This window comes from Lygodium microphyllum, chromosome 19 (genome assembly GCF_053477565.2).
Source record: "Lygodium microphyllum isolate KBCC chromosome 19, Lygodium_microphyllum_v1.1.10, whole genome shotgun sequence".
NCBI classification, from domain to species: domain Eukaryota; kingdom Viridiplantae; phylum Streptophyta; class Polypodiopsida; order Schizaeales; family Lygodiaceae; genus Lygodium; species Lygodium microphyllum.
Window position 1 is genome coordinate 92,263,606 of NC_141153.1, and position 24,006 is coordinate 92,287,611.

At 41.6% G+C, this 24,006-nt stretch overlaps 1 protein-coding gene across 4 annotated transcripts in view; it reads right to left on the reverse strand.

The window, feature by feature from the left end:
• Nucleotides 1-982: 982 nt before the first annotated feature.
• LOC148020155 (D-aminoacid aminotransferase-like PLP-dependent enzymes superfamily protein) overlaps nucleotides 983-24,006 on the reverse strand; it is a 24,159-nt gene continuing 1,135 nt past the window's right edge. The window contains exons 3-10 of one of the 4 annotated variants that reach the window (XM_087700446.1): nucleotides 3,325-3,458; nucleotides 3,030-3,147; nucleotides 2,821-2,948; nucleotides 2,369-2,454; nucleotides 2,163-2,275; nucleotides 2,040-2,069; nucleotides 1,785-1,956; nucleotides 983-1,673 (exon numbers count right to left, since the gene is read on the reverse strand). In XM_087700446.1, coding sequence (XP_087556572.1) covers nucleotides 1,894-1,956; nucleotides 2,040-2,069; nucleotides 2,163-2,275; nucleotides 2,369-2,454; nucleotides 2,821-2,948; nucleotides 3,030-3,147; nucleotides 3,325-3,458 — 672 coding nt within the window. In that variant the 3' untranslated portion in view covers nucleotides 983-1,673; nucleotides 1,785-1,893. Of the gene's footprint in view, nucleotides 1,674-1,784; nucleotides 1,957-2,037; nucleotides 2,070-2,162; nucleotides 2,276-2,368; nucleotides 2,455-2,820; nucleotides 2,952-3,029; nucleotides 3,148-3,324; nucleotides 3,459-24,006 lie in introns of those variants that run through there. The other 3 variants (XM_087700445.1, XM_087700447.1, XM_087700448.1) reach the window with 3 other exon arrangements.

The window sequence follows — 24,006 nt, forward strand, 5'->3', positions numbered from 1 at the left end:
TGGGAAGATTTACAATCCATGGAACTTGGCATAGACCTACAATCTATCAAATGTATGGTAGACCTTTACTATGAAATGATTGATTTACAATGCAATTGTTGTCTTTATCTCACTGATATATTTGGGTGGGTTAGATCTACTTCTCAAATGATTGTGATTCAATGCATGGAGTTCTTTTCCAAAGTAGGTAGTCTTTCCCAAATGGCAACATTGCATGTTCCCATATAACATATTGAAATAGATGTTGCAAGATCAAATAGAATGCATTTTAGCCATCTACACATGACGTGTTTTTGGACCAAGTATACCACCTTCTTGCATACAAAGCTCCCTATGCTCTTATTTCTATAAGTGAAGAGGTTCATTAAGAAATAATGAAAATGTTAAAATATGATCTATAAGTTCTCATAGTCTACAAGTGAGAAGTTCCATGGAACAAAAAGTATGTAAATATCAAGGACTTTAAAATGTGTACATATGAATGTAGTGGAGCTTAAGTTGGTATATACATACAACGAGGTGCGAAGATAACATGTACAAGTGCAAACAAATACTTATCATTTTGGGCATATGCTGTTGCATGGTCCAATGGCATTGTAGAATATCATTTGAAATTTGCTTCTAGTTAAGTAAATCAAAAAAGCATGTTTTTAAATAGTTGACGTTTACTAAAGATGAGAAATTTAGGCTAACAAAACTATTGTCGTACTGCTTTTTATGAAAAGTTTAAGCTTAAGTTTAGCACACTCAGGGGTTTCTATTGTTATTGCAATACCAAAATGAAACTAGGCCTTGCAAAGCATGGAGATTGACAAGAAAGATAGCCCTCACAATGTGTGTTTTAGAACAAAAGCTCTCACAAGTAGGAAAGCTCATGCACGAAAGGTACATATACACTATTTTCCATGTCTCAACCTTTTGTGCACTCAAAAATGAAAGAAGAATCTTTGTAATGCACAAGACCATTCATACCCTTCTGTTAAATCATGGATATTGATAACAACTTTGCCTTACATGTCATTTGTCAATTTGAAAGCATATAATGTTCCTCCTAATCAACACCAATACTTTGATGTTTTCGATGCAAGGCCAAAGATTCACAATGATTTTAAGTTTGACACATTTTGTATGTTTAAGCTATCTGACAAGACCATTTGTACCCTTCTCTTAAATCAAGAATATTGATAAAACACCATCTCGTATACCATTTGTTAGTTTTGAAGTGAATAATGTCCTCCCAATTAATATCAATATTTTGGCTATTATAATATATTTGTTCTTTGAAAACTGTCCCAATTACTTTTAATTTAACCTTGGGAGTTTTAATGCATGGTCACGTAAATTGTATAATTAATTACTATTTTTTATATTCACTTTTCGATCATTTCTTTACCATTGTTAAGCCTTTCAACTTAGCCTCTACTCTTGCTTTGGCAGGGCCTTGTGACTACATCACCTTGTTAGTTATTCTTTGGGTGCGTGCAGGATCACCCAATCATACGATGGGTCAAAATCTGTTGCATTTTAGTTTCAAGCTTCAATCATTGTAAGTAATGGAATAACAAGCCCACCACAGTATAAAAGATACCCCATGAATGGAAGACGAGCTTTGGGGATTTACCCAATATCCTGGCGCTTGAGCTTTGCTTCATCATGGTGTTTATGACCTGTATCTGATAAAGATCATCCGAATTCTGTCAGGATGAACAGTAAGAGGACACAATCTTCACAAATCAGAACACAATGCAAGAGATTTATATCCATGATAGGCATAGGATTTTTACCTGAAGTGCTTGCTCATGTTTGCACCACGGTACACACAAAGAAGTTAACCCATATACACAGTGTCCGAAAGTTGGTTGCTTGATATGAAGACTGAAAATTAGGCTACTTTCAAGCCTTCAGTAGGGAGTCGATTGACATGCTGTACATCTTGCACTTGTCCTTCACAAGACCCTGTAATCAGACCAAGCTCCAATCAACACAACATTCAGAAAGATAAAGTAACGTTGATGCATTCTGTAGGTTCAAGCTTTTGCCTGAATGAGTTCTGTAAACATTCCAGGAGCCTGAGACATGAAAGGAAAGTGTCAGCAGATTTTGTACCCACTAAGATCATTACAATATTAATTCAGAAAACTCATTGTAAAAATGTAAGCAACCTGCAGATGTAGGTGCTCCCAGGTCGCATTTTGCCAGCTTTCAAAATTATTGATGGAAATCCAATTAACAGGATGCTGTATAGTTTCAACCGACTGAACCAAACGAACACTATCTGGTCATCAACAATAACAATTGTTCCTGCATCATGTCATGACAATGATCTTTCTTGCCTGCTTGTAAAAACCTTAATTCTTTTGCCACTTACTTGTAATGAACGCTTCCTTCCATAAGTGATGTTCTTTCCATGACGGAGCAACTTCTTCAAAATCAATACCTTGATCGAGACAGGCTCTACAAGAACAGCCAACTGAGACTGGAGTCCAGAATCTAAAGCATGTGCAGTCAGGGTTTCATACGGCTCTTACATTCATTATTTCATTCAGCCAAGCTACAGCAATTCACAATGGCATAAAGCTGTGTAATTGACAACGTCCTTCCCCACATGAGAATGTTTCCTTCCATGTGCATACTACTTTTCTAATGAGACAGCGTGCTCTTCAAAAGCTAACCCTTCAACTAAGGAATTAGATTGGCCCCTCAGACAACAAATGAGTAGGTGCATGAAGATAACTGACATCCATTGTGTGTACATCTGGTTTAAATAACTACACTGTAATTGCACAACATTATGTGATTGACTCGGTGCTAGATCCTTACTCGAGTACGAGTTGCCTAATGACTCCTGGCAACACTCCCGTCAAGGGTGCAGTCTGCAACACTACATCTTGCCATGACCTTGTTCCTTCAGCATCGACTGGATGAGCACCTGAATCAACTAAACCTGCCTTCTACATACCACAGAGCTTAATCAATCGCTACAACCACACAGCACAACAGGACAACAGGTTGCAGTCAAGAACACATACACGAGATACCAACACAAAGAGATTCGAAACCATCCCCTCGAGAAGCAGATCACCATCATCCGATAAGACTACCTCTGTTGCATCTTTTGGTCGGCATTGCTCAAGTGCCTGCCGAGTCCTGCACAAATATCCCCTCAAAGAAATTAGAAACTATCCCCTTGAGAAGTTGATCACCATTATCTGATAAGAATAACTCTTGCATCTTTTGGCCAACACTGCTATTAAGTACCTGCTGTCCCATAAAACAAAATGAGTCCCTCACTGAATATATCAATTCCTCAAAACTCAGACATACCGGACCCACTCTGAATGTTTCACATTGGGAACTTTGCGCCCTGGTCCCATAACAGCCACATTATGTTTGACACACTCAGACTGATCAGGTATATGACCAGAAACATGAACGTGCACCACATAGCCTTCATATTCCTAAGCCAGAAGTGATATGAAGGATGTTAAGACTGTTGAAACAGCAAATCTGATCTTTTAAGAGGTCAAAAGTCAGAATAAACATGCACCTTGATTCTCCAAAGAATACAACTTCATCGAAAACAGTAAGAACATCATTCAGACAGAATGTCTCATTACACCCCACACGTGCTATATGCATACGATAATTCAAAATCAGCATTGAATAAGGCAATCTTATTTCGATTTGAGTGATTTTGACAGTTAAGCTGCCAACTGCAGATAGGTGCTCATGCTTAGTCACCTTCTTGTGTTAGGAGCAACCCAGCACCCTCTTAGAAAAGCACTAGTAAGAGCCATAACGCTCAACCAAAGCTCCATAATATATGCCAGAATCATGGTTAGCAGAGGGAATATGAATTGCCTACAAAACCTTGAGCAAAAACAAGTGATGACAATTCATACAATTAAAGCTCAAACAAAGCAAGAAAAACAAAAACACAAACAGGCATGCGAAAGAACCCCATTCAAATGGACTAGTCCCCACATGAACAAGCTTCAAAGTACTCCATATGAACAAACACATGAATGTCAAATAGGACATTTAAACACATTAAACACATGGTGTGCCACATGTTGAGCTAAAACATGCTTTACAGCTGATTGGCATCTTGAAACTGCCCTAAAACATGCTTAATTAATGAAAAATGCAAATTAGGTGCACAGTTTGAGAGAGCTTCAATGGTCCCCCAAAACCCGAATTTTTGGGGCACCCTTCAATATCTATAAATAGACAAGTTGGCCACCATTCAGTCTTATCCCTTTTGTGCAAGTTCTCACTCCTCTTGTGCAACCAACAGCCTTCATCCACATGGTGGTCCTACCCTTGCGACGGCTACTACACCTTCCTCAACTCCTTCAATATCCTTGTGTAGGATCTGAATGACTTTCAATACGTTAACTTTAATAGAGAAGACTCTCAACACAAATACCCTTCATTGGGCGTATCTCTACCATTTGTTTCATTTGAGCAAGCAAACCACACTTCTCAACTCCCTCCCATCCCACCACTATCTTCTCCACATTTTGATCTACTCACGTCTTCATTCCAAAATCTTGGATTACACTCCACTTCTGCTCAAAGCACACCAGGGGTTGGATCTTCCATCTCCACTCCTAGCACTCTCTTTCTCCATCCCACAATCTACCTACCCTCACTTCACTACACCTCAGGTGCATTGTTAGGGGCCATGCAACCCTTTAACATTGTATCTTCCACATACCCTCACTTTACCCCATCCTTTTGTTGAGAAACCACATCTTCTATACAATTTCTCTTCTTCATTCCCATTTTTGGTTTCAATTTCCAGCCCTAAAAAGGCTTTCTAGGGTCTTCCGATAGTGTCAGAGCACCATATGAGAGACTTCAATGGGCGAGACTCCAGACAGTTTGTGCCTATATATACAGCACATCCCCCATTCTCACTTATTTTCACTCACTTCGTGAGATCGTCATATCTCTCTCCTCTCCTTCCACTGTCTCCATCCTTGTTGCACATCCCCCATTCTCACTTCTTTTCACTCACTTCGTGAGACCGTCATCTCTCTCCTCTCCTTCCACCATCTCCATCCTTGTTGTCAGGCACCAATCTCCAGCTTCCTTGGGTTGCACTTATGGTAGCACTGGCTTCTCCTCTCCAACTGGCGACCATCCCTTCATCATGGCAACAACATCCTAAGGGTGGAATTCTTGCATTTGACATCTACTACCCTCTTCCTTCAGTTGGCATCTACCACCATCATCCAAGTGTCGGATTTGTAACCCCTATACTCTGCATTTGCCAGTCAAGAAGCTCTACCCATTTGCGTTTGTTGCATCTGGTATCTCTACCACAACTAGCGACCTTCACCTCCACCAGGTGTGAGCATTTGGGTTGTTCTCTCCTACGTTTGATAGCTCACACCCTTCAACCATCTGTGTTTTGCAGCTTGAACCCTACTTCACCATCTAGAGTCACATCACAACTATCACTTCCATCATCAAAGGCTACTACATTTGCATTTTCAGTTTCTGGCTCTTCCATCTTCTCTAGCGTCACTCCACAGCACTTGGCGTCACTCTTCAAGCCTACGTTTGCAGATTCAAAAGCTCCTCATCCTCCGACGGCAATCTCCCTGCTCCAGGCATCACTAGTCTTCATTCCTACGTTACGAATTTAGAGGCTCCTCTTTGACAACAGTCTCCCAACTCCATGTGACACCTCATCATCCCTGTGTTTGTAGACTCAAAGGCTTCTTCGATGGTCTCCCTACTCTAGGATATCCTTCGGGCTACGGCACCCTTATATTAGATTCATTTCATTATTTCATTCATTCATCTGAGTTTCTCTTCTTTTCTCCTCTCAATGTTTGCCATACACTTTCTATGTTCCTCCTTGCAAACCCTATTGTCTCTTTGGTTGCTCAATCATTTCTTGACACAGGACCAAAGCCAGAGGCATTTAGTGAGCTGCGAAGATCCTCTGCATCAATGAAGGAAAAGACAGGCTGTAGAATCAGCATCAACATTTGATTAATACTCTACTTCCGCTGCGTCACTAGGAGATATCCTTCTTCTCCCTCCCACCCTCCTTATTTACAAGTTGCCACTCAGGTATCATGGCATCTCCAGTGTCCCATTGCTTGTCTACTAGGTGCTCCTATTGTGGCAAGAATGGTCACACCCCCAAAGATTGTCGACGTCAACCTTTGCTCCCTACCCCACCAAAGTATATGCGTCTTCCACCAAGCACTCCTTGTGCTACCTCTCCTTTCTATGCCATAGAGATTGTTCTACAATGGCTCTTAGCTTACTATGCTCAAGGCAATAAGACACATCTGACGCACGTTAAGTCCTTCCAAACACACGGAGGCTTTTAGACTGCCCACGCCGATAAGTCCTCCTGGAGACCACCACACTATGTGGAAGTTTCCCTCCCCCATTTTCTAGTCCAGTGGCTCCCACAGCCCCCCTCTCCTCCACAGTCCACTCCATTGAGAGTCTACAATTGTTCGCACCCTTGGCTCACCCTGAGCATCCTTCTATCCTACCCTCTTCTCCTCAAGTTCAAGAAGACACCTCTAGGCACTCTCCGGCTTCTACTCCTTTCGAGCCCCAAATACCTTCTTCGGCACAACCGGCAGTACTTCCTTTGTCCTCAGACGCCTCGGAGTCCATGCTCCACGAGTTTATAAGTCCCTATCTCTCTCTAAGGGAAATATAGAGGGGGATCTTTTTTCTTTGCCCTTAGAGGGGGCATCTCCTTTTTCTTCGACTTCAAAGGGGGCTCCTACTCTTTCAATTTCAGAGGGGACCCTACTACTCTCAAAGTTCCTTACCCACCATCATTTACCTTTGTAGAGTGGCTTCCTTTTGACCAACAAAAGCCAACTTAGTCTGTCCTCAAACCATTCATGATCAAGAAGCAACGTGGTTGAGACATGGATGACCACCAGCAAAGCAGCTGGTTTCTGTCAAAAACACACACACACACATCAAGCTACCATCTACAAACAAAACCTCACAAGGCTGATCACAAGTCACCACATGAGCAAGCAACAAGACCATAGCAATAAACACATATTATTGCTCTAGACCTAGCCAAAGACACAAGCAGCAAACCAAGGGCACTCACTAGGACCAGTAAACTCCTCCAATAAACCTTGGCATCCGATACCACGTTAAAAGAACAATATAAAGACCACAGAATAATGAATGAAGAACAAGAATTGTCACAATAACATGTATTTTTAATCCAATGCTTTGGCATAATTAAGTTGTGCACATGTGAAGTGCAAGTTATTTTAAGCATAGTGATAGTCCAAAACCCAAGTTGGGCAATGAGAGACATTGCCAAAAGTTGTTACAAGTTATGTTGGTAAAGTAGTGGGAGTGCTTGGTGACAAACTAGACCCTAGGCATTAAATGTTCAAAAGGCTTGGCACATTAAATGTGATGGCAAATCAATGACCAATTGAAAGTTAGATCATTAAACGCACATTGAAAGTTAGAAAGACTTTCAAGTTCAAAAGGCTTAGCACATTAAATGTGATGGCAGATCAGTGACCAATTTGTGGGCACGGACAAGAGGATTTTTAATTTCCACAGTTTTTAATTGCTGGAAATTCAGTCTAGATGCTGAGTCTTGCATTGGAAAGGCTGCCACTTGTTAGAAGGAGAGAACACCTGGCATGTAAGCCTGTTTGGGTGATTGGGAGCTAGCTGAGGTCCGCAGGAGGTCCGTTCCAGCAACGTGACAGTAGTGTGGAGGGTTTGCAATAGAGAGCAACCAGCCAAGATCAGGTGTCAGCCATCATGAGGCCTCCAAACAGTAGGTGACAGCATCCAGTAACTGTCCATGTGCAGGCAACAGCATCTCTGACTCCTAGAGCTGCACATAACAACATTTGCAGCAGATTGAAGGCTGCCAGTGCATCAAACTGATCGCAGAAAATTGAGTCTTGATGCTACTAGTCATTTGTGACAGCCCAAAGTAATATAGAGAGATTAATCAAAGCAATGGTAGAATGTCTTTGCCCCATATTTGTCATTCTGCTTCTTGTTGGGGCATTCATTTATCCAACAACTAGTCTCATTTGTTAACAATCATGCCACTCTCTGCCTCTCTTTGATTCCATCTCCTGGTTGCGAGCCTCAGTTTGAGCCAGATGAGGATGTTTGGAGCTCTAGCAGTGGTCATGTGCATCAGTCCTCTGCTTGTCTCAGGAATGTACATCCTGAGCACATTAGATGGAGGCATGCCATCTCTATGGGCAATTTGGTGCAGGCTCGTTAGGCATGCAGATCTGCAGTTCTGCTATCCAACATGCCATGTGACACTCTCCCAGCAAGTAGCACCTTTTTCAAGCATTAGATGGAGGCATGTCATTTCTATCAGCATCCCCCACAAGCCTCATCAAGCATCTAGATCTGCTTTTTGTCATCCAACATGACATGTGGCACACGTCAAGAAATGGTAGACTTTCTAGGAAGGAACATAGAGTGCGTATGACAAAAACAAAGACAATGAATGCAAAAAATCAGAGAATAAAAATGATGAATTATGTACAATGATGATACAATGGAGGGGTCAGCCTTAGGGTTCCATGTCTCATAGACTGGAACTGAGGTAAGCAGAGACGAGTTGACGTTGAACAAGGCTCAAAAAGGACTGCATTTTCCTAACCAACCACACAATAGCACTTGTCAAGGGATGTACACTATGAAGGGATAATGACAGTAATATAATGTCGACAGCTGCAGATGATGATTGTCACTCAAGAATATAGAATGCTGATGATGGAGAGCTGCAAATAATGTCAATGGATGTCTGAGTGAAGACACCACTATGGAAGGAAATAATGCTGCAAACACAGCTGCTGAAAGCTCTTGAATGCAGTCGCCAGCTGCCTAAGATGACACCTAAAGCGTATGCAGGGCAGCAGCTGTAAAATGCAGCACATACTGATGAAAAGGGGCTCAAATAAGAAAGGTATTGTTGTGGGCTGCCTAAATGGATCAGAGATTTTTGCATAAAGACCACAGTAACCAGCACATCACAACTTATAGACAGCAAGCATAGCCGATACTTTGCTGCATGGTAAGGTTTCAAGCTTCCAAAATGATAATTAAAAGTCATCTAAAAAGTCTTCCAAGGCTGAGAAAAGGGGAAGATCAGAAAATAGGGCTGAAACAGCAAGGAAAGACTTGGAAATCAGTGGCACAACACAAAGAATTGATAGCTGCAAACAAATGCTTTGTATGTGAGCAGGAGGGCACATGGCAAAAGACTACCACAATGAGCTGAAAACGAAGGAGATGCCAAAGGGGGAAAAACACAAAACCTCAGCTGGTTTAGTCTCTGATGCAGTGGCAAATCAGCCCAATGATGATGCTATTGAGTTATACAAAGCAAGGCGCAAGGAATGCATCATCAAATTCCATTTCCCTTTGTAGATCATCATCCTCTTTCTGCATTGAGGGTCCAACATCTTGGCCTTCAGCCACATTTTCAGCATGTTGTCCATGATTCGTGCCTTGTCCAAGATCAGGCATTGCATTTCCTTCTTCCCCATATGAATGTGCATCATGAGAGGCATCATTATTGCTTGATTGCATCCCACTGTATGAAGACATCTTACTGTGATTTCTCAGCTGAGCACAAAGATCAACACTAGCACAATGCTTTGGCTTGCAATCAGGTGCCTCGGGCCCACCAAATCAAGATTTGATGTATCCCGACAATGGAACCATGAAACCAGCCTTCCTTCTCGGATAGGGTGGTTCAACCTAATTAAGCACTTAATTACAACAATAAATAAATGCACATAAAATGAAATACACACTTTACCATAACATTCTTGGACAGTAGACACCCTGTTGGCCCCAAAATTGGCGCCCCTTGCGGTATTTCTTTAGCTTTCATTCAATTGGAAGGAGTACAACTCGAGATTCTTCAATCTCCTCCCACTAACCAATTGCTCTTGCTATCATAAATGACCAGCAAGCCTTTTGGGTCATTTGCCCCTTGATTCACCTAGGACTTCTTCTCCAATTTGACCCTTGGCTGGCCAAATGGTGCCCCAAATCAAATCAAGATGGGCTGGCTCCTGAAATCCCTTGATAATTTTCAATTATCAGCTGCTGATTTCAATCCCTTGAGCCTTCAATCTCTGGCACGGATCCCAATGTGGCTGCTAAACCCTAATTTCTACTGTAAATTAGGGTTTACTGCAGAAATTACATATCAGCCCACCAAAAATGGCTGAAATCTCCAAATGGCTAAGAATTGCTAAGAATGGCTGAGCATAGGCTGAAGGAGATGAGAGAATGCTGTAGAGAGAGAAAATTCTGAGATTTGTCGCGAAGAACTGATCAAAATCAGTCTGCCCTGCTGTACCAGCCCCAAACACATGCACCAACAACAATAGGAGCATCAGAGACTGTGATCTTCAGGAGAAAGTGCATCAACAGCAATTGCCAACTTCCCAAGGTCAAGAATATGCAATCTCCATCACCAAAATGGTCTCCAATGGCTGGGAAATGGCTCCAATAGCTGGCAGTAGCAGTCCAACAGCTCCAAAATGAAAAAACGAGATTTCCCTCTCCCTTCAGTCCTATTTAGCCTTTCCCCCACTTGCATGGAAAAGTTTTGCCAAATGGCAGCTTTCTTAATCCATTTTCAGCAATTTCCAGCCATTTAATTAATTTTCAGAATTAATTAATTCTGAAAATTAATTCAGCCCTTAATCCATGCCCAAAAAATTGACCTTGCCCATCCAAAAATTAATTGGCTAGGCCATTTGCAACCCAAAGTGATCCCATGCATTAATTGACCCTTGGACAAAGCATTAATCCATTAATTAATGCCTAGTCCCTAGTGTCACCACACTGACACTTAATGGCCAATTAATGATCCTAGGGGCAAACTGACACAAAAATTCACCTAGAATCTAACAAGTGCAACTTGTTACAACTTTTGCCTTTGACACCCATCTTTTTCACAGGGTCCTTTGGCCTTCGACTGTGAAAAAGTAGCTTGCATCTCACATGTGCAACACATGTGCATCTTTTAATTGCACATTTGATTAATCCTTTAATCAAATGTCAATTAAACATAAGCAAAGCATCAAATTTTCACGTCCTCGTGACAGACCACCCCCTTGAAATCCTTGCAATCGTCCTCGATTGTACTGTAATGTGTCAAAGTAAACAATACTGCACTGGAATTTCCACAAGGCATCATAGTCAACACAACATTGGCCACTGTTGGCTAACTATCTCATATGCCCACCACTTGCTGAAAATTTCCAGCCAGCATAAACATAGCATAAAGCTCAACAATAGTCTAGAACTGTTGCCAAAAACTCATCGGATGCATCTCAAACTCTTGTTTCTAAACAGTGCTGACTACACAACCATAGTAAAGCATAAACCGAGCCGAAACCATGGCTGAATTGTCAATGGCATTCAGTACACATGTTGCTGTCCATAGAACCAGCTGAATACCATTGAAACTAATGATCATACACTGAAAACTAGCACTCAGTAATCAGTCTCTCATGATCATAACTTGGTGCAAATGTACAGTTTTAGAGCTGCAGTGAAAACCATACTCATCTGCATACATACCACAGTGACTAGTACACTGAATAGTGACCTCATGGCAAACATACTGTCCAGCACGGTACCTTGGATGCATGCTGAATACATCCAAGATCCACTATACACGAGAGCAGTCCATTCCTGGAGGAGTGGAAGTGCTAACTCCCCCTTGAGTATTAGGTGGTACTTTGGACCCTTGCCCTGCTGAACCTGAAAGAGCCTGATCCAAAGTCGGCTCTGACTGAAAGGCATCAAGGTAAAGCTGCAACAACTGAGGATGGTCTGCCAAGTCATCCTTTTCCATCCATTTAGCATCCATTGGTGAACAGTTGTGAAACTTCACCCAATAGCTTATGGAAGCTTTACCTTTGACATTTCCTCTTTATGTGCCAAAATCTGCTCGGATACCAATATCTCATTCAACTCCTCTACATTGGACTGAATTCCAACAGATACATCCTTAGACACATCAGCATAAAAATGCCTCAACAAGCTCACATGAAAGGCATAGTGTATCCGCTAGTGTAAAGGCAATTTCCATGATAGCCAGCATTAAACGGAGCATTTGTATGACCAGCACTTATTCCTTGAGCCCCTAAAGCACGATGAGGTACCGATGCTTGCCCATATGCGTGATTTTGCACACCAGGCATCGTACAGATGCCGCCATACATCGGATTATGCATTCCATGAGCCATACCCGAGTACATTGGGTTATGCAAGCCATGCATTGGTTGCTGAAAATTATGGGGAGGTGTGCCATACATTCCCACATTCGGTCGCTCACCCACCATAGCATGAAAAATTGTGCTACCACCAAAGTAAGCTGTCTGCCCCAAATTCTCATGCAAACCTTGCTGTCCAAAAACCATAGGATTAGCATTTACATCATGAACTTGCATTTGCATTTCTTGCCCAACTAGCACCAACTGCATTTCACCATGAGCATCTGTAGGAGCATTTTGAGAAGGCTTTGGCTTGTTCTTCGGTGCATCTTGCTGTCCCGAAGTTTTAGAAGAGGATTTTCTCTTCTTGCCCTTGTGTCCTTCATAGGAGTGTTCAAAAACCGAGTAAACTAAGGATCTTTTGCCAATTTAGCAAAGATATTGGCTGCTGCCCTCATTCGATTCTTGAATGCATCATCGAATTCCATTTCCCCTTGTTGATCATCATCCTCTTTCTGCATTGAGGGTCCAACATCTTGGCCTTCAGCCACATTTTCAGCATGTTGTCCATGATTCGTGCCTTGTCCAAGATCAGGCATTGCATTTCCTTCTTCCCCATGTGAATGTGCATCATGAGAGGCATCAATACTGCTTGATTGCATCCCACTATATGAAGACATCTTGCTGTAATTTCTCAGCTGAGCACAAAGATCAACACTAGCACAAAGCTTTGGCTTGCAATCAGGTGTACCTCGGGCCCACCAAATCAAGAGATTTGATGTATCCCAGTAATGGAACCATGAAACCAGTCTTCCTTCTCGGATAGGGTGGTTTAACATGATTAAGCACTTAATTACAGCAATACATAAATGCACATAAAATGAAATACACGCTTTACCATAACATTCTTGGACAGTAGACACCCTGCTCGCCCCAAAATTGGCGCCCCTTGTGGTATTTCTTTAGCTTTCATTCAATTGGAAGGAGTACAACTCGAGATTCTTCAATCTCCTCCTGCTAACCAATTGCTCTTGCTGTCATAATGACCAGCAAGTCTTTTGAGTCATTTGCACCTTGATTCACCCAGGACTTCTTCTCCAATTTGACCCTTGGCTGGCCAAATGGTGCCCCAAATCAAATCGGGATGGACTAGCTCCTGAGATCCCTTGATAATCTTCAATTATCAGCTGCTGATTTCAGTCCCTTGAGCCTTCAATCTCTAGCACGGATCCCAATGTGGCTGCTAAACCCTAATTTCTACTGTAAATTAGGGTTTACTGGAGAAATTACATATCAACCCACCAAAAATGGCTAAAATCTCCTCCAAATGGCTAAGAATTGCTGAGAATGGCTGAGCATAGGCTGAACGAGATAAGAGAATGCTGTAGAGAGAGAAAATTCTGAGATTTGTCGCGAAGAACTGATCAAAATCAGTTGTTGCCTTGCTGTACCAGCCCCAAACTGATGCACCAACAACAATAGGAGCATCAGAGGCTGTGATCTTCAGGAGAAAGTGCATCAGCAGCAATTGCCAACTTCCCAAGGTCAAGAATATGCAATCTCCATCACCAAAATGGTCTCCAATGGCTGGGAAATGGCCCCAATAGCTGGCAGTAGCAGTCCAACAGGTTCAAAATGAAAAACCGAGATTTCCCTTTCCCTTCAGCCCTATTTAGCCTTTCCCCCACTTGCATGGGAAAGTTTTGCCAAGTGGCAACTTTCTTAATCCATTTTCAGTCATTTCCAGCCATTTAATTCATTTTCAAAATTAATTAATTCTGAAAATTAATTCAGCCCTTAATCCATGCCCATAAAATTAACCTTGCCCATCCAAAAATTAATTGACTAGCTTGCATAAGAGAGTTGTGCCAACAAGTTTTTCGGCACAACGTCTTGGATCATTGGAAGAACATACCGGAGGGAAGAAAGGACTACATAGTAGCATCCTTGCACAAGGAGTTTCCGGTGCCAGCCACAGTAGATAGATTCTCTACGGGCTGGATGATGGATTGCATGCGTGCATACATGTCACATAGACGATCCGACACACGCAAGGCAATCAAGAGTGGGGCTGCAAAGCCCAAATGGTTCGAGACACTAGCATACAACACTAAGTCATTGGTTATGTGGACATTGGCACCGGCTCCCTCTCTACACAAGCCATGCACTGAATCTATGAGTGATGAATGCAACGAATATGAAGGAGGAATCTAAATAAATAGCCAAAAAGAATGCAAATAATGCATCAAGTTGGCCAACATTTAATGCTGGTTGGCTAGGAATACATATAAAAATAGTCATCATAATAACCACCAAAAAATGCCTATGCCCGACATAGCCCAAACTCACATGAGCTAACTAGAATCCTAACAATAACAAACTCCCGCAAGTCCAAGGTGTCAATAATACACTCCACTTTGCAGGACCAAAGGGAGTAGTTTGCATCATTAAGGCAGTCTTCTTTGGGGAGAGAAAAAAGAACTTTTACTTGAATAGAAGGGGCCATCATGGCTATACGAGGACTTGTAGTACGGGCTCTTTGAGAAAGATATAGAGAAGTGGGGGAAAAATGGGGCTCCGATCTTCTCGACCTATGAGAGTGAGAATAAGGCTCTAAATGTTGATCTTCATGTTGCTCTTCGAGATGGTCTTACTGATGCAATTGCCTATCAACAAAAGACGGAATGATCTCCACATCTGAATCATCAAACCTGTCAAAATAGTAGTCCATAACTCTTCAAAAGAACCTGCAAGCACACTAGGAAACTTGCATTTTGGTGTCGAGATACTCGAACGGAGGGTAAATCAACTACACTCTACAAAAAGTTGTAGTTGCCCCGCACACTTTGTAGAAGGCTCCAACAAGCACAAAATTTGCCTTCTTCACAACAAATTTGTTGGGTGTAAAGTCTCTTCGTCTCCGTGTATATAGTCATACGGGTGTGAATACACCCTTATTGTACCCTAACATATAAATACATTCTTTTATTCTTTGTGTACCATCACAATCTGGTACACCTATCTCTGCATTCACTCTCTCTAACTCTAAACTCTGTTGCTCGTGCCTCTATCTCGCACTCCATTGCGCACTCTCCCCCCTTCAAACTGGTATCAGAGCACAGATTTTGCAAGTTTCCCGAGACCATGGCACAGGCAGCTCGAGCCACATGGTATGTTCAGCACAGGTTTTGTGCTGAAGACCAGTAGTCGAGCGACAGGGCAGCAGTCAAGTGACCAGCAAGCGTGTGGCAGTGGGGCGATGGCTATTGGACTCGCGACGTGACAAGGTAGACGACCATGCAGACGTGACCAACGCGAGAGGGGCGACCAGGCCAATGCAACCGCTGTGCATGATGGTCGGGCAGCGGCGGGTAACAGGCGGCAAACGGGTTGCTGATTGACAGGTCACGCGACCCACCTAACGAGTCAACGGACCCCTCCCTCCCCCCCCCCCCCGGGTCATTTTTCCAAATCAGAAATTTTATTTTCTACCAAATCTCTTGTAATTCCTTTCTTTTGACCGGGGTTCACGCGTGGAAGCACGAGTCACACATCTGTGTGAATTTAAGCCCGAAAATTTGGGGCTTTTCCCGGATTTGACATCATTTATGCCTGTCAGTGATTTTCGAGTCAAAAATTGCACACATTGCATGTAGTAACCTCTTAATTTGGGGATTTTGCCAAATTAGTCAAAATTTTGCTCTTTTGAGTAAAATTACTTGACATTCGATCCCATAAAACTTGGGGCTTTTGCTGTATTGGTGAAATTTTGTTCGAATAAGTCAAAATGGCTGACATTTGTGCACACTTGGATCCAAAAATTTTGGGGCTTTTGCAAAATTATGTGAAATTTTGCTAAATTTGCCCATTTTATGCTCTCAAAAACATGTATTAATGCAATTGGGACAGATTTGATAGTGAAATTTTAGGGCTTTTGCTAAAATCTGTGGATTTTGGCAAAGTTGATGCGTGAAATGCACTTTGGGAATATTGCTAAAGCAATCTTGTTGCCATAAGCGAAGTGATTTGAGCATTTTTATCTCCTGCTTATGCGATTTTGGAGAAATTGTAGAGATTTCTTGGTGTTTTGTGTATCAGAAGTTGATACGAGCACATATGTATGCAATACACATATTGGACTGCTCCCATTGAGTTGATGTATTGCTGATTATTCATGTTGCAGCAGTCTTAGTGATCATTTGCAGATCTGGGATTGTTGCAGATGTATTTTTGGTGATATTGCTGAAGTGGGAGTTACCTAACAGTGATGTATACATTTAATGTATGCTGAAATTGCAGTCATACTGCTGAAAGTCATTCGTTCTAAATCTTGCTATTATTTACTGAAAATTTGGGTTGAAATCAGCTGAATATTCAGCTCATTTTTGCTGTCATAAATTACAGCATTGAATTTCTGGTGTATTGCTGAAAAATGGCTGCAAATGCTTCTAGCAACAGTGACACTAAATCCCTCTTTGAAATCAAGAGGTTTGATGGCACTGGCTTTAACTTGTGGAAGGATAGGATGCAAGGCATTTTGTTTCTCAAGGACTGTGAAGATGCTCTCTTGGAGACTAAGCCTGCAGCTATGACAAATGTGGATTGGGCTAGACTTAACAAGAAGGCCATTGCATACATTAAGATGGGAGTGTCTGATGATGTACTTACAGACATCAAGCGTCTTGACACAGGTTATGCTATATGGAAAAAGCTTAAGGACACTTATGAAAATACAACTCCTATGAATCAAGTGTATCTTATGTGTAAACTTGTGAACATGGAGTTAGATGAGTCGAATCCAACATCTGAAGCATTTGAGTGCTTTCACAAGGGTTTTGAGTCAGTTGCAGGACTCTAGTTTGGCGGGTTTAATAATAAATTGAAAGCTATTTTCTTATTGATGACTTTGCCTGACAGCTGGGAATCTTTGGTTGTCACTTAGCAACAACCCCACTTTGACTTTTGATGGTGTTAGAGGTTTAATCCTTAATGAAGAAATCAGAAGAAAGTCTAGTGGTGAAAGCAGTGGCTCAGCTTACCATGTAAGAGGCAAGTCTGAAAAGAGAGATAATGCAACCAGTAAAGGCAAAAGCAGAAGCAAAAGCAAGGGCAAACAACAAGATGTCACATGCTATCATTGTGGGCGTAAAGGGCATAAAAGGACTGATCGCCGGTACTTCAAGAAAGAGCAAGAAAGAAATAAACAGCAGGGTAAGAAAAAGAAGGATGATAAGAAAGATGATGACATCTCTTCCTCAAAAGAAGTTGCAAAGGCAAATGTTGCATCTAGTGTGGTCATTGAAGAGCTTCCTAACACTGAAGAGATACTTGTTGTAGCCTCATGTAATGATGCGGATATTATGGCAGCAGCAGGTGATATGCACATCACCAAAAAGGAGGTAATTAATGCCTTACTTTCAGCTCATGATGGGCTATCACAATCATGGATAGTGGACAGCGATGCCCCTTTTCATGTTACCCCCTCTTTGGAGTCATTTTCTAAATACACTGTAGGTTACCTAGGCAAAGTTTACTTGGGTAATAACTATGCATGTGAGATAGAGGGTGTTGGCACCATTCACTTGGCCCTTGAAAATGGCCAAGAGTTGATTTTGCAGGATGTCAGATTTAGACCTAACATAAAGAAAAGTCTACTATCAATTAGGCAGCGTGATGCTAGAGAGTATTTTACTACCTTTGGTGGAGAATCTTGGAAGGTCCATAAGGGCTCTATGCTTATTGTTAAATGTAGCAAAAGGGGGACTTTATATTACTTGCATTGTAAAGCATTACTTGGTAAGTTCTTAGTTGTGACTGAAGTCCATTCACAGATGGAGCTTTGGCACAAAAACTTGGTCATATGAGCCAGAAAGGCCTTCAGGTTCTCTCCTCTTTAGGGAGATTTGATGTAAAAGGTTTTGGTCTCAAATTTTGTAATGATTGCTTATATGGAAAACAAGTGAAGTCTCCTTATTACTCTAGTGTCATTAAGAAGTCTAATGCTCTTGACTTAGTACACTCTGATGTGTGCACTATGCGTGTTAATTCGTATGAGGGTGCATGGTACTTTGTTACTTTCATTGATGATTTCATTAGAAATTCATGGGTGTATGTACTTAAGAGCAAAAAGGAAGGATTGGATGCTTTTAAAAAGTTTCATGCTTTTGTTACCACACAGAAATGGCTTAAGTTGAAAGCCATAAGAACAGATAATGGGGGTGAGTATGTCTCAAATGAATTTAACAAGTTTTGTGAGATGCATGGCATTAAGAGGGAGTTGACAACCCCTTATAATCCTGCATCAAATGGCATAGCTGGAAAACTTAATCCCACACTTTGTGAAAGAGTCAAATGCATGTTGTCCACACCTAATCTCCTACAATAGTTTTGAGGAGAGGCTCTTAAAACTGCAGTTCATGTATGCAATCGCTCTCCCAATAGTGCATTGGAAAATGGCATTCTTGAAGAGGTTTGGTCTAGCAAACCTGCTTCATATGACCATTTACATGTCTTTGGTTGTGATGCCTTTGTGCATGTACCTGTAGAACAAAGGACCAAACTAGACATGGAATCCATCAAGGGCATCTTCATGGGATATGGAGATGAGGGAGAGATGCGAAATCCCATGTGTCTAAAGGACTGGAGCAAAGAGATGGGCTGGAGCATGTGTCGTACTCTGAACAGATCCAAAAATGCAACAGGCAGCTAAGCAATGACCAAATGTATAAATGGCAAAAGATAGCTCTGCAGGCTGCATTGTCCCAAAAATGCAGGACTGAAATAGGTCGATGAAGATCTGGCAGTGAAAACAGCTGAAGACTCACAGCAAACAGCCCTTAGAGGACAGGCAGAACAGGCTGGGTGGCAGCTTGGCAGCAAAACACAGCAGTTCTAGGGCTGCCAATGGCTGAACAGCAGCAAACACGGGCTGATGGAGGGCTGGACACTAGTGTCTAGTTGAAAGACAACAGTATGACTAAGATGTCTGCCTAGAAGGAGTGTGGACAGCAGTAGACAAGCAATCTACAAATAGAGATGGCCTAAGTGGAAGGGCAGCCTTTTAATTACAGATGTGTGGATCCTCCCAAATTAGCATTTGGCTTATGGGACACAAACACTCTCTAGGAAAGTTTGCTAATTTTAATGAAAGTTTGGTAATAGCATGTCTTGGGGCTGTTTTGAAGAGCTAATTGAATAATTTAAGTTCATAATGCATTTTTTAGCTCAACGGTCTCTCCTACTCTTCATTGTTGAGATCTTCTCTCTACTTCCTCTCCTCCATCCGACACCCTAACTCATCCTACAATCATTGGGCATTCATGCAAGAATCCAATCCGTCTCCACTAGCATCCTATGCAATCCTAATTTCCTCATTTCACATAGTATTCATTTGCATTCATTCTGTTATGTTATTTCCCCCTCTATATAATATTGCTTCCACATACATGCTCATATCATTGAACTTGAAGTAACATCACACTTTCCACTATCTCTAAATCAAGGATCCCTCCTCATTCTAACTAGACTTCTCTTTCTTGCCACAAACATTGTTGTCCTTTGATGTCAACCATTTTGGCAACCTTTTTTCATGCCTCTCACATCTCAAAAGAAGTCACAAGCTATGATGGCCAACTCCATGGTACTAGATTATGCACTTCCACATCAATGTCGATGGTGTCCTACAAGCCATCAATGGTATGGTTACACTCCACTTCAAACACTACACATGATACATCAACAATCTTTAAACTCATTGACTCTTTGCTTGAAAGTCTTCCAGTTTGCCTTCTACTACGTCTAATAATCCACGAGTGAAGTATTGAAGGACAAAAATTTAATGCACATCCATCACCTAGGATAATATTGCATGTGTCTATGCACGGGATCAGCCACCATATAGGTTTGTTCCCCTTCAAGGTCACTGCACCTAGTGTAGATCTTAAGAGTTCACTTTTGGCATCATATAGCAAGGGCATCATCCACTTCGTCCAAGTGGAAACCACATTCATATCCCTATTACTTTAAAGAGAGAGGATATTACTTCAAGGGCTTCTTGCACACAAGCATAACCCTCCCTATTACCATCAAAAGAAAGGGTGGTACTTCAAAGCTTCTTGCATTTGAGTGTAAAGTACATGCCCATCCTTGAAGAGAGGATGGTACTTCGAGACCTTTCGTTCTATTGACAGAACCCTAAGACCACTCTTGATCACAAAGACAAATATAAGTCCCTTCCCCGATGGATCAAGGCCAATAACTCCACATCCAAGATGCTTGCTCTCATGAGCCCTACAAGGTTACCTTGCAAAACAATCCCACTATTTCTTGCCTAGAAGAGGCTAGGTGTAAAGATATACCTAGGTTTTGCAAAGAAAACAAACAAAGAGCACAAAAGGAGAAGAATAAAATTGAACAATGAATAAATGGCAATGCATGAATGATGATGAAAGGGATTAGATACAACTAAAGGGTGAAACCAACCTTCCTTCCATGGATGGGTGGTAATTCTTTGCTTACAACTTAGTTCCAACAGTAATATTCATTACCAAACTAAGAAATGCAAATAAACTCACAATCTTGGACAATGGATACCCTGTTGACCCCAAAATTGACACCCCTTTCGGTATTTATTTTACTTATATAAAGAAGAAGTTGATGTATGATGGGATTTTCCAATCCCTTTCAATATTCCAACTCCCCTTACTATCCAAAATGACCAGCAAGTCTTCAATTTGATTTGCCCCTCGATTCGACCAATCTTCATCTGCTTTGATGGAAATGAAAAATGCCCTAAATTCATTGATTTGTTAGTCCCTCCACTTGAATTTGATTGAAAACAGCTTCAGCCATATTGAATCCAAGTCTTGGAGCTTCTAATTTCTGCTGCAAATTAGGGTTTACAACAGAGAAATCTGAAATTTATCAACCTCTGGTAATCTCAATGTTGTAATCTTCGGAGCAAGGCTGTAGAAAGGCTAGAAGATGAGAGAGAATACTGAGGAGAGAGAAAATTCAGACTTCTTCGCAAAGAACCGAAGAAAATCAATTGTTTATTGTTGCTGCCTTGTCTCAACAACCTATAGATGCTGTCACCTACTGTTGGAAACCCTCTCCCTGCTATTGCTTGCAATAAATGCTGCCACCAATAGCCTAGATGCTGTCACCTGCAATTTGGGGGTCCCTACGAGCTGTCACATGTAGCCAACCTGCTCTTTCCTGCTGGAAAATTGATAAAAAATAGTTCCAATCAAATCCAACAACTCCCCATGATTCACCATAGCAGAATGGTCACGTTTTTCCTCTTCTTCAGTCTTCATGGACAAGTTTGCCAAATGGTAGCCTTTCCAAATGGTTTTTTCAGCATTATCCATAATTAAATATTAATTTCGGATCTTTAAATACTAAAAAATCTAATAATTATCTTGGTGCCCCAAAAAATAATCTGAATGGCCAGTAATTAAATTTGCTAGGCAACTTCCATTGTTGAGTGTCTCTGCACCATCTTTGACCATCAGATTGGCGTTAGGTACCATTAAACGCCACTTCTCTAGTGTAACTGACACTTATGGCCAAATGAATGGCCTAGGCCAACAACTGGCACCAAATACCACCAAATACTTGTGTAACATAACTTATAGCAACTTTTGCCTTTGACATCCAATGATTTCCTTAAGTCCCAGGCTCATAAATTTACTCTAATCCCAATTACACCTCACATGTGCAACATTTACTTAACCATGTGATTTAAAAAATTAAGTGAGGTTTCAAAAATACATGTCCTCATGACAAAAGGGTGCTCAAGGAGCGGAGACTGTCCAACAACCAAATTGCCAATGTCTCTCATGAGAGCAGGCTAAGGGGAAATGTTAGAGTGTCAACCTCTAAGAACAAATCTCTAGTGCTGCAAACCACCAATGTCAAAGTAGAAAGCTGATGCAGCTGAAGACAACGGGGCAGCAAGCTGGACATCAAAACACTACGATGTTGGGGTTGAGGATGATGAATGCAGAAATGTACCACCTAGCGACAGTCTCTGACAAACTGTGTGCTGCTGGCAGCCAAAATGGAGCCTCTAGAGGTAGGGGATGCCTGGTCACAGGAGCAGCAGATAAAGGAGAGGGCTGAGCAGCAAAAGTCAGCTGACTTGAGCGGGCAAATAATTGGGTGGCATCACCTGAAAGGCTGGCAACAGCAGCTACAGCTGAAAATGCAGACTAGCAGCTCCTAGAGGTGACTAGAGAGTAGGGTGGCAACTGGCTGATCAGGGCAGCAGCTGGTTGAATGAGGCAGCAACTGGAAGAACAGGGCAGCAGACACCGGCTGTGTAGGCAGCAGCAACTAGGGTAGAATCAGCAGTCAATGCAGAGGTAGGTGAAGATTGATGATGATAATGAAAGGTAATGGAGCTGGCACAAAATGCAGGAAAGCAGGAATTAGGATGGATGCCCACAACATATCCTTATATAGGGAATTCTTGGGCATTGTAGGGAATTTTTGTCCTACTACCAAAATAAAATGCCTTTTTCATGAATAATTCTTTTTGGGGTTGTTTTTGTGAGCCTAAAGTAGGACTAAATGCGTGATAATTTTAAGTTATTGCAGTCCTTTAATTTAGTGGCTCCACACTAGGAAGATTTGACACATAGTGGTATAAATATGAGAAGAAGATCGTGAGAAGAATGAGAAAGGTGACAAAAAAGAATGCCATTGAGAACAGGTTGGGCACCATGTCACAAATATTGGTTCTGTCATTGAAGCTCCCCCAACTGCTCTAAGAGTACTGACACAATGTGAAGTGTCAGGCACCTCTAAGGTCTACTTTTCCATGAGGGTAAAGCCTTGCAACAACTCCCAAAGATGAGCATTGGTGAAAGACAATTGTGATGCCCATTGCACCACCTTCTCCACCTTCATAGCTATCATCAAATCCTTCATCTATGGCCTAATCCTTAACATCTACCACATTTAGCATCTCCTCTTGCCAAGAGTCCATGCTCCATGAATATGTCTATGAACACTTCCCTATCAACTCTCATGAGAGTTTGTTAGTCCATGTTAAAGAATTGATCTTTCCTAGAGGCTAAAACTCCTCTAGAAAATTTCTGACTTACGTTTTCCACTGGCACTTTGAAAAGGTTGTCTATCCTGATTGGAAAATTTTCAGATAGTGGTCTCTAGGTAACTAGTGGAGGAGTTACCTTGAGGGCCTGTAAGACAAAAGTATGTTTGTCTATGGACTTGATTGTCATTTGTTATAGGAGTGTATATTAAAATTTAATAGAAGCTTTCTTATGTCTTGCCTTTTAAGACACAAATATGAGCCATCTCCAAGTTGCATGTAGCTACAAAAGTACCTCTGCTACGGGCCTGGTAGATTGCAGGCAGCTCGGGTTCAGGGATCTTTGGTTTGAAGCCAAATTTTGGCAAATAGTATTGTGTAGAGCAATTGGAACCTTGTGGGGCTTGGTGCTGATAGTCATGCTCATGTAAAATCTTACACCATAAACAAATAAGGCCATAGATACACAAGAGTGCCAACATATAAATATCCCTAAATCCAAATGGACCTCATTTCACTTGTATACACAAAATATAGTATATACAGGCTCTTCTCAGCATGATTAGTTTGTCATATCCTATAGCACTGCTACCCCAGTACCAAACCTAGCCTGTCAATCCCCTATGCTTGGTTCTGTATTCAGTCACTGTTCTGCTCACCAACTTCCATGATGCTTTGTGGGCTAAAAGTAGCATACAGCAG